The sequence below is a fragment of the Chrysoperla carnea genome, chromosome 3, assembly GCF_905475395.1.
Source record: "Chrysoperla carnea chromosome 3, inChrCarn1.1, whole genome shotgun sequence".
Taxonomy (NCBI): domain Eukaryota; kingdom Metazoa; phylum Arthropoda; class Insecta; order Neuroptera; family Chrysopidae; genus Chrysoperla; species Chrysoperla carnea.
In genome coordinates, this window is record NC_058339.1 from 64,215,979 (window position 1) to 64,232,984 (window position 17,006).

Genomic DNA, 17,006 nt, shown 5'->3' on the forward strand with positions numbered 1-17,006 from the left:
AAAAATAAACAACTTTTGTTTGAAAAATTTTTTCGTAAACATCACTGTTTACCCGTGAGAGCGCAATTGTATACTATGTATTATATGAGAATATCAGTTATATATATGTAACTGATATGTATGTGTAATGTGACAGAGTAATCAACACTGTCTATAAATGGTATTTAAACAATTAACTCAGTCAATTGTCTGTTTTCATTTGTTTTTCTTACTGTTTCAAAAAATACTTGCTAGTTAAAGATTGTCGTTAAACTTTTCAATGATTTTCGTTACTCAAAAACTTTCTATACTATACTATACTAGATTTTCTAGAATATTGGGTTCCTTTACCCGAGTTGAAGTTTTAACCCGGTCCTGGTCGATTTATTATATACATATAAAAAAATGTATAAAATAGAATATAGGCTTTTTACTACAATAACATGAGGTCATCTTTTATTATTCGGAAATAGTATTTTTGTGTTTATATATGAGTACCTAGTCATGTTTAATGTTTATTAGTGATAACATACCCGTAGATATAACGTCATATAGTACAATAATGGTTTTCTTTTAATAGATATGTCGTATTTTTATAGAGAAAAAGTACCATTTCAATATTCTAGGATTTTATATACAATGTCTTAGTGGTAAATTAATAATGAAACGTTGATAAGTTTTTTTGAATAGATTAGCTGCCATTAAGTATTGCTTTACATCCATAATCTAAGCAAACGCTACGCTATAATTGGCGTAGTAGGGCAATGTTTACAAGCTCGATCATATATTTGGCTTTTATACATAGCTTTATTATTTAAAAAATTTGCTTAAATATTCATTGATGGAAAAAAAATTATAAAGAAAAGGCGTTTTCCAGATTAGAATGGTTAAAGTTATAATGGAATTTCAAGCACTACAATTATACCCTTTACTCTATCGATAGGGAAATGTTATAGGTATTCGTATTCTATTAAATTTTCTTATTTTAAAATTTGTTTTTTTCATACACTTTTGGGTAATAAAAATTGTAAAAATCGCGTTTTTTCAAATTTTATGAACTTTTTACTCGAAAACTGGAAGGTTTAGAGAGAAATGTCTAAGGCTATTTTTTGTAGGGACATTTGGACCCTGATTATATGATAACATTTTTTCCGAAGCAATTCGGTCAATATTATTATTTATTTGTTTAAAAAAGTTAGTTTAAACAAGATTCGACCAGGTTACTCACCGGCAACCTGCACTTTAACGTTCAGGAGCATTTTTTAAACGGTATCCTGCAAACATTTTCCTTGCGAAAATTATTCATGCTTAATGGTGGATTTTACCGCGTCGAATAAATTGAATTCTCACAATCAAATTCAACTTCAAGGCCTATCTCACTATAAGAAGAATAGTGAGAAAGGCCTTGAAGAATGTCTCACTATATAATGAAAACAATTTTTAAATGGGTTTTTCTTCCCAAAAGCGTTGAATATAATCTAGCAAGGAAAGTAAAGCAACCTATTGTATTCTAAGAAATTTTTTTTATGAATTAAATAATCTAAAATTAAATTATAGATTTTTAATTCTTATTATGATCTGATGAGATACAATCTATATACATTAAAAACAATATTTTCAAAAAAAAAAAAAAAAAAATGTAAAATTACAACTACAGGTAACTTTTAAACAATTAATTAAAAGTTAATTATCTACATATAAATATAATATTGTTTATCGGATAACAAACGTAGAAGTAATATTATTGTATATGTTTTTTTATTTTCAAACTAACTTTATATAATAAAATATCAGTCATCTGTATAATATATTCTATCCTATTTACAAAAAAATAAATAAATAAAACAGAGGAAGTAACGACAAATACAGTTTTTCATTTTTTTTTTAAAACACTGGTTTCATAAAACTATATACTATGTGGACTGACTGTGTGTTCTGTGTCATATCAAATTATATCAGTTCAATGAACAAAATATATAAAATAAAATAAAAAATAAAATAAAATTGCTAGGTAGTACAAAATATTATTATAAATATCACCAAACCATTCGATATCGATGTATATATAATATATGTACAGGATGCTAGATAAGTTGGCTACATATGGAAAACTTTTTATTATAAGGCTTACGAAAAAAAGTTATTTTTATAAAAATCATTGCTTTCGAAAATATGAGCATTCAGCTATTCACTCTTGACATCGAAAGTACAGGGTCTCCATAAAAAGTTCGATATTAATGTTAATGGTCGTTTAGAAATTTAGACCATTTTGAACATATAATAACAGAAACGGTTCAAGAAATCACTCCCGAGATATGTTAAAGTGAATTTAAACAAGGTGGATACGTTGCGGCAAAAACGAACTGAAGATAACTGTTTTTACTTACGTCAAAAATAAATGTTCTGTATTAAATATTTTGTTATTAATGTTTCAAATTAACAAGGTCGCCCTATTAGCTCCGTTGGTTACGGCGTAACCAATTCCGTCTCCGGTATGCTTAGGGTAGGGGGTTCGATTCCCGTCGTCGCAACAAAATTATTTTAATTAATAGTTGTGATGGGCTGGTGTAGTGCATGGTAAATGCATGAAGGAGCCTCTGAAATTGAGGAGCTGATTAGTGAAATTTTCAGCGGAAAGGTGGTAAAATACATAAATGGTATCAGAATGGGCTCTATAGTCTAAGTGTGTCCTTCGTGGACAGCCAATATAATCTAACCTTACCTTCAAGTTAGCAAATAAACATTTTAAGTACGATGACTTGTTAATTTGGATAACAGATAACGTGTTTTATAAGTAGGATTTGCAAAATTTAATTTAAAAACTAGTGAAAACAAACAATTGACTGAGTAATTGTTGAAATACTATGCATCAATAGTGTTGATTTCTCTTTCACATTGCACATACATATACAATTTATATAATACATACTATACAATTCACGCCTAATTTGCGCTCTCTCGGGTAAACAGTGATGTTTACGAAAAAATGTTTCAAACAAAAAATGTTTATTTTTTGATAAGGAACACTTGGGATTAAACTTGCATATTACATATATGCATGGTATAATAAGGGACATTTAAACTTTTGTACTATCTCTAACGGTTTACAAGATGGGCCCTACGGACCCATAGGTCAAGACCCAATTGACCTATGTTGCTCATTTACGAACTCGACCTCACTTTTTACGTCCTAAGTACGCTGTAAAAATTTCAGCTTAATATCTTTTTTCGTTTTTGATTTAACGTGCCCACAGACGAACGGACGGACAACCGGAAATGGACTAATTAGGTGATTTTATGAACACCTATACCAAATTTTGTTCATAGCATCAATATTTTTAAGCGTTACAAACTTGGGATTAAACTTAGTATACCTTGCATATTACATATATGCATGGTATAATGAAGTGGTCAAAACATTATCTTCGTAAACAATTCATTCCAAAACAATTATCTTCTGTTCGTTTTTACTTCAACGTATCCACCTCCGTTCCAAACATGAAATTCTTCTTTTGCAAAATTGTTTAAATACACTTCTAGATACCTCTGGAGTGATTTCTTGAACCGTTTCCCTTGTTATCTGTTCAAAATGGTCTACATTTCTAAACGACCATTAACATTCCCATCGAACTTTCTCAATCTGTGAATACCCTGTACATTCGATGTCAAAAGTGAATTGCTGCAGGTTAATATTTTCGAAAGTAGTGATTTTTAAAAATAATAACTTTTCTTCGTACACTTTATTATAAAATAGTTTTCCAAATGCATCGAACTTAGTGGACACTCTATATACAGATGTAGCAAAAATATTAAATAAGAATTTTTATTTACTGTATTGTTTCAATAGAATATTGTTTTATATTCACTGATTATACTGAAATGTTTTGATAACATTTATCTGATAACATAGCGCCTGATTTTTGATATGTCTTATCTTTTTCTTCGGCACTTTTGACCCCTAAATTACAAAAATTGAGCTATTTTATGATTGGAGCAGTATTTTTTGTAGATATCTATAAAAATTGTATCAAGATATTACATTCCGGAATAATATCTCAGTAATTATCTCGTTCTTAGTCATTTTTTGATTTATCAAGCACTTGTAACGGACACATTTTAAAACGTAAAACTCTAACTTCTTTGATGGTTGGGAGAGTTTTGCTCATATATATCCAGAATCACGCATATAGGATTTTTGATGATATATCTCAAAAATAACCTACACCAAATTTCAATGAATTATGACATAATACATTTTTCGTGATTTTCTCCATTTTTCTCTTCATCTCTTAAGAAAATAGGAAAAAAATAGGGAAAATTCAAGAAATTTATTTCTTGAATAATTTTAACCTTAAAAATACAAAAATCATGTTCTTTTAATCATCGGTCGAATGTTTTCTAAGATTTCGATTGATTACGGTTGATATCTCAGAAACTTTTCGTTCAGACATAAAAGTATTAAATTTTGGTATATTTGTATTATTTAGTGTAACCAGTACAAAAAATAATAATAATAGCAATAAAATAAAACAAAAATAAAGCTCTTTTGATGGTTAAAGGTATTATTTTTAAAGAATCCGGAAAAAAGATTCTCGTGCCGAATTTTAAGCAATGTTTCAAAAACCACTCACCTAAAGGTAAAATTGTATAAAACTCGTATTTTATATTTTTTGGATCAAAATTACTCTGTGTATTTTAATCCTCAAAATTACAAAAATCGAGTAAAAAATGATTGGCGATATTATATTATGATTAAAATTATATACAAACAGTGATACCCTGGAGCAATTAGAGTTAATTTCACAGAAGCTCGTCGTTTAATCGTAAAATATACTGCACATAGTGTATTAAAGTGCATACATATATAATATTATATTGTTGTATCTAACAATAAGTTCATGTAATGTTATTCAACAAAATACTTATGAAGAGAAGAACAATTTTGTTATTTTAATAAACTCAGATTCTAAAGTTTCATAATTTTTCTATTATATATATATTTTTAGTTGTAACAATAGTACGTATATATACTTTCTAAATATAAAAATGATTTATCAATGTCGCAGATGAATTGCCAAATCATTAGAATTATACAACCGTTAGCTGTTTTACAAAACAGTTTCGTTAAACAAAGCAGCTGAAAGACGTTTAGTGATTTTTCATAATTATTGACTTATAGCACGTATTAATTGCATGACTGTTTTGCGTTAAGACTTAATTGACGTGAAACTTTAAAACTTTTTTAAGAATTCTCATAAATATTCATTGGTTGGAAAAAAAATTAAAAAAAAAAGTTGTTCTTCAGATGATAATGGTTAAAGCTACAATTTAATTTCAAGACCTGCGATTAGACTCTTTACTCTATCGATTTGAAATTTGGATATGTTAGAGGCATTCATATTTTACTTGCCCTGGATACTTTTATTTTTCGAAAATCCTGTTAATTTTTCCAATTTTTCATTATTTACATCCAGGTATAGTGGAATAAGAAAAATTACTTGAGTGTGGACAGTAAAAATTAAGAAAAATAACAGGAATTTCTAAAAATAAACGTGAAATAACCAGGGCACGTAAAATACGAATACCTATAACATATCCAAATTTCGAATAGTAAAGGGTATAATCGCAGTGCTTGATATTCAATTGTAACTTTAACCATTCTAATCGGGAAAGCCGCTTTTTATTTTTTTTCCACCAATGAAAATTTAAGAGGATTCTTAAAAAAATTATAGAGTTTCACTCCAATCAAAAATGTGTACAGAACAGTCTTAATCAATGCAGAGGGTCAACGATTAGAGGCTATATAAAACATTCAAATTGATATCAAGTTCTATTCGAGGCTATGCAAAACAACGTGGAATGATATGTCAGATAAAATATTTGTCAAAAATTACAAATAATCTTAATAAGTGAAATAATACTAAGACTGAGAAATTATTTTCAAAGAATATTTACTGAAATAATACTAAGACTGAGAATTTATTTTTATTTTTGATTATTATTTTGTTCAGGTTTTGTAACCTAAAAAATACTTTCTTCTATTAGTACGTACAGATCGAAATTTGTTAAAGAGCTATTCCATTTATCTTGATATGCTTATTTGGAAAGTCTTTAGGTCTGCAGTCAATTATAGAGCATCCTGTATATAATTCAATATATTTGTTTGCAACAGTAATTATTTACAAATTTTAATTTTAATATAGCAGCCATACACCATACCCTTATTGCACAAACTAAAAAGTCATTCTTCATAAGGTCGAAACTCAGGTAGCAGTTCAGTTGTTAATCATAACGGAACTATTTTGTAAAATAACTGATTCAGCAATCCATCTGGGACAACTACACTATAAATACGAGGTTCAATATATTTTGAGAATGAAATACATTTAAAGAAATACCCTGCAGAAATTAATATAAATTCTACCATAAGGTCAGAAAAGTTAATATTTTTTATTTCATTTATTAATTCTTGGGTTTAATTTAATTAAAGTATTTGTTCAATTTAATATTTGGATTATGAACCGTCAATCTCCTTTGAAGCGGAAGTTCTGTGATTCTTTTACCTGTTTTTTGAAGATTGATAATATAAGTTTGGTAATACAGAAATTTAAAGTTTAAATTGTGGCTCGTATATCGCATTTATGAAAATCGAGTTTTTCGACTACTTTTTTGACAACTTTCTACTGTCTACAATGTATGTTAAAAGGTTTTGAAAACAGGACACGAAAGAATAATGACAGGAAGTTTGCCATTAGCTACAGGGTTAAAAATGGAAAGCAACTACTGTACTAATCTTTCTAATAGTAAACAATAAGAATCGTAGAAATTTCAATAATTGTAAACTCACTGTCATTCAAATCGAATAGTGGTCACTATATTCAATATTATAATTTTCGGTTCGATCTTCTATGCATTAATATATGCACCTTACGATACATCGACGATAAAATCTATTACAGTTTCAAAATTATGTATGCAGACTGAAATAAATAAGTGTCATTAAGTGATTGGTTTACTGACTATGCTCGAATTAAATACTGTATTATTCTAACACTGGGTCGATCCAAATGGAATTCTGCACCCTTGGCTACCGGTAAATACCCGTGGCTAAAAACAAACAGCAGCACATTTCGTAGAAAAGTATTGCAAAAATTTGCTTAAATTACTATTAGGAGAACATGATTTAAAAATAGTTTATATAAAAATAGTAAAATAGTTAAATATTTAGTTCTTTCTAGATGATGTTTTCAGTATTATCAAAACATTTATAAAAACTATTACATTCGAAACATGATTGCTTAGTTCACTTATTATTTAAAATATTTAAATTTATGCTATCTAGTCTGTTTTTGCTAAGCGGTACATTTTTAGACCGTGGGAGCCAGAAGCCAACATGATAAGCTTAAAAATGAGAGATGAATCATGGAATTTGTTAAGAGAATAAGGAAGACAAGGTATGAACAGACAAAAACATGGTGGAATAATTATATTATATAAGGATATATAATATATCAGGATACACGTACTGGTGGATGCAAAATTACCGTTAGTTTTTGAGACTCTTGGAGTTTGGTACGTTAAAAGAGCAAAACAAACTCGAATACGGTTCATTGTTTCAAGAACTTCTGTTTTCAAGAAGTTGGAGCTATAAGGCGAAAATGACTCTTATAAATAAATACCCGTATAAATACGAAAATGACGCTTATAAATAAAAGTGAGATTTTTGAGTGCAAAAAAATAATTTTGTTCGTTAATTTTGTTCGTTTTATTTAAGTTTTAAATATTTTTAATATAAACAAATATTTCGAAAAGTAATTGCAAGTAAGAATTGTTTTGAATCAGTGAATTTAAATAAATGTGTATCGTTTTATTATCTTTAATATGCTTACCTTATGTTACCCTTGTTGGTAGCGTATTTTATATGATTACAAATTGCTTCAAACATTCCACTAGTAGTGGTCACATATCGGCAATCAAATACCTGGAAAAATAAAATACAAATAATTACAAACTATAATTGTATCTAACAAAAAAAATAAATATTAAATAGACCTATTAATCAAATGAAATAGTTATTGGTGCAATAAAAAAATCTGAATTGTTGTTCGATTATAAATTTGATTTTTAATTAAAATGTAATTGTATTTTAAATATATATTGTTATTGGTTGCCACATCATCCTTTTCTAAAAATACATTAATTATAATGATGTTCCGACTAGTCGGCAAAGCGGACTTTCCGGTCACTTTCGTAGTCGGCGACTATTTGGCAAAGAGTGTCGACTATCCAGCTTCTTACTTTTATGTAATTTTCAATCAAATGTAAATCATTTTCGGCACTACTTACACTAGACTTTACGGAAATGATTGCCCAATTGGCGAAAAAAATCCAAGTACGAGACTTTTTTTGACATGATTAAATAGTGAGCTCTTTTACTTTAAGGCAGTATTCTGGTTAGTCCTTTAAGAATATACCCTTAAACAGAATTTTCAAATTTGAATTATATTCGGAGATACTGCTTCAAAAGAAGGCAAACAGCTAAGATAGCAGAAATAACTTTGCAAAACATTACATATGCAGTAGATTAAACCAAAGAGAGTAATATTATTATCCGAGTTACTCTATCGGAATTGTCTCTCAAACTTAAAACATGTTTTTCTTAAAACTACATTTTTTAAGTGATTGGCATGATATCTCAAGTTTTTCTCGACTGATTCCTTTGAAATTTGCTATAAATCTTCTTTATAAATCCCTCTATTGTTCCCCTCTATCTTGGATTTAAAAATAACAATTTTGAGTATTTTCAAAAATTCGAAGTTAAAAAAAAGAGATGTGAACAAAATTTTTTTTTTCATTTTGACGCTATTTTGTGAATTTTGTTTGTTGCTGGGGTATAGACGCGACATCAGTACTAATTAAGAATTTTTCAATCACTCTTTTGGATCACTACAAGGGCTGAAATCGTGTCAATCAGGATGTCGTGTTTTTTTGTAGCCTCCACTTCACGGGCCTATAATTCGAAGAATTTTTAAATTTTGTTTATAGTTTTTTTTTTATTATATTTTTAAAATGTCAATAAATATCATAAGAAAATATGGCTACAAGAATGTTTTTCACTTTTTTATAATCTTTTTCACTTTTTTATAATCTTAATCCAAAAACAACAATTATTTTAACAAGAAAATATTATCGTTATTTTTTTGCTTTTTAGTACCTACATATTAATTTGTTTTGAAAGTTTTTCTTTTGAAGTCGGTTTTCTTTTTGCGAAAAGTTTTTTTTATATCGCTTTGGTGATCACATGTCATGCACGTTGCTTTAAAAGTAACGAGCCAAACCATGGTGGCCACCAAATAAAAATTTCTTAACTCCTACTAAAATAAAATCGCTCAACGTGGCTAATGTTTTCAGTTTTCACTTCAAAAACAATTTATAATTATACTGGTTTACAATGGCTATAAATTGTAACCTTATAAAACAAAACTGCATTTAATTAGTAGCATAAGTATGAACTGCACACTAACAACATACACCTTTATTATTAAAATAAATTTATATGACGGAAAAAGTTCACACAACATATAAACTTACACATTACTATTTAAAGCACATAAAGCACATAATAATATTGTAGTTCGTTAAAACAATAAATAAATTGTTTACATAACTATGTGCTTTATCATTCTTTTCAAAGGAATGTTCACTGTTCTATATGGTAGGTAAAAATAATAAAGCTATGAGAAAAAAAAGTTTGATCATTTATAAGATTTTAAACGGCGTTATTCACAGTTTTATTGGGGGAAAACTTTCATCTTTTTATTACTATAAATTTTAAATGTAAAAAAATATGATATTTATAACATCAAATAAAACTGAGTTTGAATTTTAACATTTTTTTTTTCAAACATTTTGCAATAATTTGCTATAAAAGAAGTGAAAACAAACAATTGACTGAGTTAGTTGTTCAAATACCATGTACAGACAGTGTAGATAATGCAATCGTTTGTTTTTTGACGTCACGCAAGTAAAGAAAGATATTCACTCTTTGATAGCCACACATTAGTAACTGATATTCCCTTCTAATACATACTTTAAAATTTGAACCTTATTGACGCCCCCGTGAGTAAACAGTGATGTTTACAAAAAAATGTTTCAAACAAAAGTTGATAATTTTTTTAGTAGGAACTTCCCTTATTTTTAAACTTTTGTTATATCTCTAACAGTTTCCAAGACCCAATTGACCTATGTTGCTTGATATCTCTTTTTGTTTTTGAGTTATCGTGCTTACGGACAGACAGACGCATCAGACGGACAGACAACCGGAAATGGGCTAATTAGATGATTTTATGAACACCTATACCAAAATTGTTTTGTTAGCATCAATATTTTTAAGCGTTAAAAACTTGGGACTAAACTCAATATACTATGTATATTTCATATATACATGGTATACAAAGTTAAATTATACAAGATTTGTTTAAGAGTTTATTTTTACAGGTAGAGTCATAAGTAACTTTACTACATTTAAAAATTTACCTGTGCCACAAGCATAAATTTGATCAATATGTGTTGAAGATGAAATTAAAATAAGAATTAGATAGTTGAATAATAAATAATAAATGCAAAAATTATATTTATTGTTACACATTCAACGAACTGAAAAAGGCAGTTTTTCGGGTATCAGGAGTACAGTGATTTTAATATAGCCTGAAATATATTCTAAACTTTATTGAGACCCTATAAACAGTTCCGTCTTTACTGCCATAATATTATTTCTCTTATTTTTAAAAATTACCAATTTTTCGTTTTGTTTTTATTAGTGTCCGACCGAAGGTCGATTTTTGGCCGAAGCCGAAGCCGATTAATCGGCTATCAACCTTCGGCCGAAGCCGAAGCCAAGCCGAAGCCGAAGGTTTAAAAACATGATTTTAAAACTTTAATATTAAAGTTGATCTCTAGAAGTTGATTTAGAGGTTATGATCTTGAGAAGTTGATCTAGAAGTCAATCTAAAGATGATTAAAAAAATTACCTTGAAATTTATTTCAAAATAATAACATTTAGAACAATTCGTTCAATTCCGACGTTTGCTAAGAACCTTCGGCCAAAGCTTCGGCTTCAGCCTGAATTCAGGCCGAAGCCGAATGTTTGACCGAAGCCGAAGCTTCGGTCGGACACTAGTTTTTATTAATGGGCTAATAAATGATAAAGATGGAATTAAAATGATTTTTGTCTCAAAATTACCTCCCCCCTTATGTTACATATATTACAAGCGTAGGAGCTGCGTTAGCTAAGCAAATTTCCTCAGAGATTGAAAAAAAAGCAACACATTTATCAAGAATTTTTATTTCAAAAACTAAGCGTCTACAGAAAAAATTCACAGGATGTTATTTTGAAAAAATTAGCAATTTTGTACTTTACCCAAACCCTGCCCCTGACCTCTTGTTTATCTGTCGATTAACGACATTTCAAACACAAAAACCATGCTTGATACCAAATTTTATTGAAATCTAACTGAATTGCGACTGCTAACGAGCTTCTTAAAGCTTATGTATTTATTTGTAGGCATACCATATTATATACTACTTAGTAATTTATGTTATTTCAATTTGATAAAGGGAAAACTTTGAATTACAACGAAGAGTAATTGTATAGCCATAAATACTCATTTAATTGGTCTGTTGTCAGGCTATACATGAATGTGTTAGATGTACCCATATCTCGTACACATATCTTGAAATTAGGCCTCGCTTTTAAACCTATTAATAAGTCCACTATAATATATTTGAGATAAAAGAAAAGATCATCTAATTTATATTTATATAAAGGCAAAATTTTCATATTGACTTAGACATTTGACTACTATGTAAAGTGTAGAGAAATTTATAATACAGCCTTTTTTAACTCGAAGTATACAAGCATGATGAAAGTTGCGGTAAAATTTGAGTATAACTGTTGCAAGAACTTTTTTTTTTTGTAGATTAGAAAGACCCAAAATTGTATTATCATACAATTTTGCAAGTGGTAAATTTTTCAGTGAACTCATAAAACTTTAGTTAAAATTCTTTGAGTGTCTTGTTGAATAAACTGTTCAAAATAACTGTAGTATATAACCATGTTTTAAAACTGATACATAATATTTTATAAATATATATTCCCACAGGATATAAACTAGTTGTAAAAAACCTTTTTTTTTTCTGTTATACTTTCTTTTATTCAGTATCGTATTGTTGAATTTACAAAAATTGTGCTTGACCAATCTCTAGTGTATCATAATTTTTTTTATAGATTATATTTTTCAGAGATGTTCGGAAATTTTTATTTTCCACAATGTAAAGCGAGTTTGTAGGTACCTACATTTTTATATTATTTAAGTAATAGTGTAATTTATTACCGTTTTTATTGGACATTTAGTAAGCAAACCAAACTGACTCGAAATGGTAGAGTATGAAAAATATTATTAAAAGAAAAAAAGAGTTTTTGAAATTGTGTTGGTAGAATTTTAATGTTTTTATTTTATTATTATATAGTCTAGATGATAGTGGAACTAACCTTTCTTTTTGTTTCAATAAATACTCAAATGTTGGTTTTTAGAAATACTCTTACGATGACATCTCACATTAATTCTCCAAAAAAAATTTATTTACAAAAAAAACTTTAAAACTTTCTGTTAACTGAAAATACATGTTAATCATAATAGTATGAATTACCATATTTTCAGTGCACATATAATTTCAGTTTTCGAATGTTTGATTTCGAATTCATCGAAAAATGATACGACATGGTCGCGTGATAACACATGTATACGGAATGGTCGCTGTCGAAAAATAAAAAAAATTTCCTAAAATTTAAAAAAATTCAAGCATACCTTGCAAATAGTAGGCAAATGGATTTTAAGAATATTTAAATTACCTAGATTAAGTTTTACTGCCAGGATCATTATTTATTTTATATGTACTTTTGTCAGCATTAAGTTGCAGCACAACCAATGTATAGTCTAACCCGCAAAAAACTGGAGTAGCAGGAATTGAGAACGGAGATATGGTAGCCAAAAAAGGTTATCGTAGATGAGAATCTAGAGATATGGTCAACGATGATGAAGATCATCATGCAACTATAATTCATTATCTTTATCCCAGACACTTTAGTTTTACAGAAATTCAAGGCGAAAAGCATGACATAATCAAAGTGCCTACAATACTGGATACGTGAGGCAAAGACCAAATATGGTCATGGTTTATGGTTTTGCGTTTGTTCACCACAAATGAATTAAATTTCAAATAAAATTTTGTTTTCTGCCTGTATTTCCGCAGATCGTCGCAAATTATCAACGTGTAATATACATTATTTATTTAAGAGCAATACCGATTAGCTAATTCATACTGATGATGACTGCTCATTAGTCGAAATACATATTTTTATTATACAAAAATTGATGAAATTAGAGAAAAAATCTAAATTTAATTCGAAGAATCCTACAGTTTTCATCTTTGATAATACTTGTATAATCACTAATGGTCTACAGTAGTCAAAATGATTCTGAATGTTTCAGAAGCTTAGCGAAAATTGTATTATTTATCATACAAAACAATGTTTTATTTGAGAATCTCAGGTGACTAATCTAATTTAGAATAGAAAACATGTATGCATTGTTTCGTAACGTTCGATAGTTAAATAAACTCATTCTTTAAGACATTGTTTGGTGTTGTTTCACTTAAATGTAATTAAACAAATATTGTTTTATTTTGCTTAAATAATGATTTTATAGTGTAGTGGATTATAATATGTCTCGAAGATAGTTGTCTTATAAAGTTAATTAAAAACGAAAATGAATATAATAACTAAAACTATTATAGTACATTGTAGCAGAATCTTAAAAGATAGTTCTGAAATTATTATAATTCACAAAGCTTTACTTGAATTAGAAGTTAATTTATACAGAGAAGTTAACCACAAAGCTACGTTTTAAACACGCTTTCATTAGCTTGATCTGTATGTATGCATTTAATAATCTTTCATCTACTTTGTAACCCAAGGTATAAACAAGCCTTTACTTAGCGACACCTAAAATAAACAAAATTAATTATAGTTAAAAAAAAACTAATTCCACTTAAAAGTGGATAAACCTTTTAAATGTAATGAAAATAAAAGCGTGGGGTCAAATGAGATAATTTAAAGAAATTTAAAGAATGAACTTAAAGAGCACCTTAGGCTTTGAATTTTATATTGCGATTAAAATTATCACTTTTTAAGGCAACAAAGCGTGGTTTTTTAGTATTTTTAAACTATAATAGATTTTTACTGAAAACTAAAAGATATTTAGGTATTCTAGAAAAAGTGTCTTGGACTATACATGAGAGTACACGCGTACCAGTGTTTTCTTTGAAAACAGGCGGCTTTCTCATAGCTTGTGATATTTAGGCGAAATCTCTCGATCAATTCTTAAACTTAATTATCAATAATCTAGGCAAATAACTGCAGTTTCATAGGGTGATTAAATAAACAAAATTAAGGAGTCAAAAAATCATATAAGTTATAATATTTTGACTTTTTTATTTAACTGTTAGTTTTCTAAACATCTCTACATGTTTCCTAAACAACTATTATACTTAATAATTTAATATTATAAGCCTAAATGCGCACACAATATATTCAAAATATTTTTTTTTTTTTTTAGATACAAATTATTTAAAAAAATGACTTTTTTTCTAAAAAATTGAATTATATTTCCGTTTTGTTTTTTTGTTGTTGATAATACTTTTTGTACTTTTAAAACACCTGAATATTTTGAGTTATTTGTGGCATAAATATATGGGTAGGTCGTATTTTTGGTGGACCATTCTGTATGAACGGTAACTATTCAACATAGAGATATTAAATATGTAGATATACCCGAATATCTTATAAGATATAACAAAAATAGAAAATATTTACACTTCTAGATATAGAAGTTTTAAATTCTTGAATAAAATTTTGTATAAGAATAGTAGATAACCAGAAATCAACACGAAATTAAGTGCTAATTTGTTGTTTTTCCCAATTTCAACAGACACAAAGATTAGGGAGCTGGTAGTGTTATAGCCCAATCGTAAATGGGAATAATATAAATTGATATCTTTGTAATATTACGATGATATTGAATTTTGTTCTAAAATAGACTTGTTTTGCAAAATTGATGTGCTCGGGGGTCCATTTTTCTAATATATTAAGGTATTTATTTTGTGTCGCATGAGTTCGAGTTGATTCCAAAGAAAGCCAAGTATACTGCGACGAAATACTTTTCTAGACAGATACACGACAGTTTAAATTAAAAAAAGAAAGTATTTGCATGTTAAATGAAAAAGTAGTGAACAATGACATGCATGATATACACTTTGCTTTCTCACAGAAATGACACGTCCAACAGTGATTTAACAAACCGTAAAAGAAAATTAAGTAGCTCAGTTGCCGGTGTAAGCAATGAATATCTGAATGTAAGTTTACTGACAGACAAAACTACGGGATTTATTTTCCACTTATATGCTGATAGCTCAGGAAATAGATTTTTTATCGAATTAAAAGAATTCAACTCCACCTTTTTAATGCTAAGATACTTTGATTTAAACTTTTAATTACAATGTTGCATTTTTTAAATACCCTATTATTTCACACTATAGTTTTTTGGTTTTCCAGGGAAAAATTATACACTATCTGGGATATGAGTACCTATATCTCATACCCAATTTAATCTTATTTGATCGGTAGAGATCTGTATTTAAACACGATATTAATAATAAACCAATTGTTTAAGCAGTGTTTATCATTTATTTATTTATACAGGGTGATTTTTTAAGTAGACAAATGAAATATGTCTTCAAATGAAAAATGAAAAATCAAAACCACTTGTTATATCTACCGGCATAATCCACTTCTTATATCGGCATCGATTCTTATATTGGATCTAACTTTTCAGATTCAATTAAAACCTCGCTCTGATTCATAGCTGACAAGAATTAGATGCACGCTTAAATTGAATAGTTTAAACAATAATTCTAAGCAAAAATCAAGTTTTTTGTGCGTTTGTTTATTCTATTTAAACAAAAATCGTCTTTATAGAAAACATTACTACTTTTTTTTACAAACTACTTTTATTGGACTTATTGGAAATTTTTTTCGAAAAGTGTTTAGATTGCACAGAAACAATTCTACGAAATAACAATTTTGATACGATAAAATAATTTTGGGTAAAACTTTTCAATTTTTTTAATCAATAAAAACTTTCTTATTTAAAGTGTTCATCTATCGATTGCCAGTTATGGACTAGAGTGAGCATTTCGTTGAGCTAGAAAACATATGTTAAGTTTAATGTATGCGTATTATGTGCGCCTACACAGCCAGCATTTTTATCGATAAAACTTATTTTTCGTATTTTTAGCAGATGTCAACTTAAAAAAGCTCCCTGTATAATTATATTATCTTCTTTCCAAAGAGATAAATTCTAGAACGCTACATCCTCTCTACGTTGCAAAACTATTTTCAATTGAAGCACCAACAAAATAGTGTACAAACATACTTGTTGTCGGCAACGAAATCTCAATATCATTTGAAAATAGTTGTAATACTTAACGTTAAAACGAAAGCGTTCTTGAAATTATTAAAAAAAAAATCGTTATCTACAGCATATAAATTTTGATACAATTTTCGTTGGATGTAAGCAGACTCAGAGGTCATCATCCTTCAACAAATTTTTATAAATGAAGTGCAACCAACAGCAAACATTTAAAGTTCATTGAATTTTCAGGTGAGTTTTTTCACAAACATTTTCATATTTCTATGTTAATAAAAATGAAAAATTTTATATGCGCAATTTTCTTTTGTGAAAACCACTTGTAATTTATATCACATGTGATGTGATATGAAGAAGATGTTTTGTTGTGTTATAACAAATAACATGTATGAAGTAAAATATTTGATAACATGTGGTAAACAACATACAAAAAAGTTAAGTGAACGAGTAGATATTGTTGTGGACATGTATATTCAATACTTT

The 17,006-nt window shown here is 28.2% G+C and overlaps 1 protein-coding gene across 1 annotated transcript in view; it reads right to left on the reverse strand.

The window, feature by feature from the left end:
* LOC123296845 (nitric oxide synthase, salivary gland) overlaps positions 1–17,006 on the reverse strand; it is a 240,472-nt gene that overhangs the window by 57,599 nt on the left and 165,867 nt on the right. Inside the window, exon 4 of the mRNA XM_044878519.1 lies at positions 7,869–7,960. Coding sequence (XP_044734454.1) covers positions 7,869–7,960 — 92 coding nt within the window. The remainder of the gene's footprint in view (positions 1–7,868; positions 7,961–17,006) is intronic.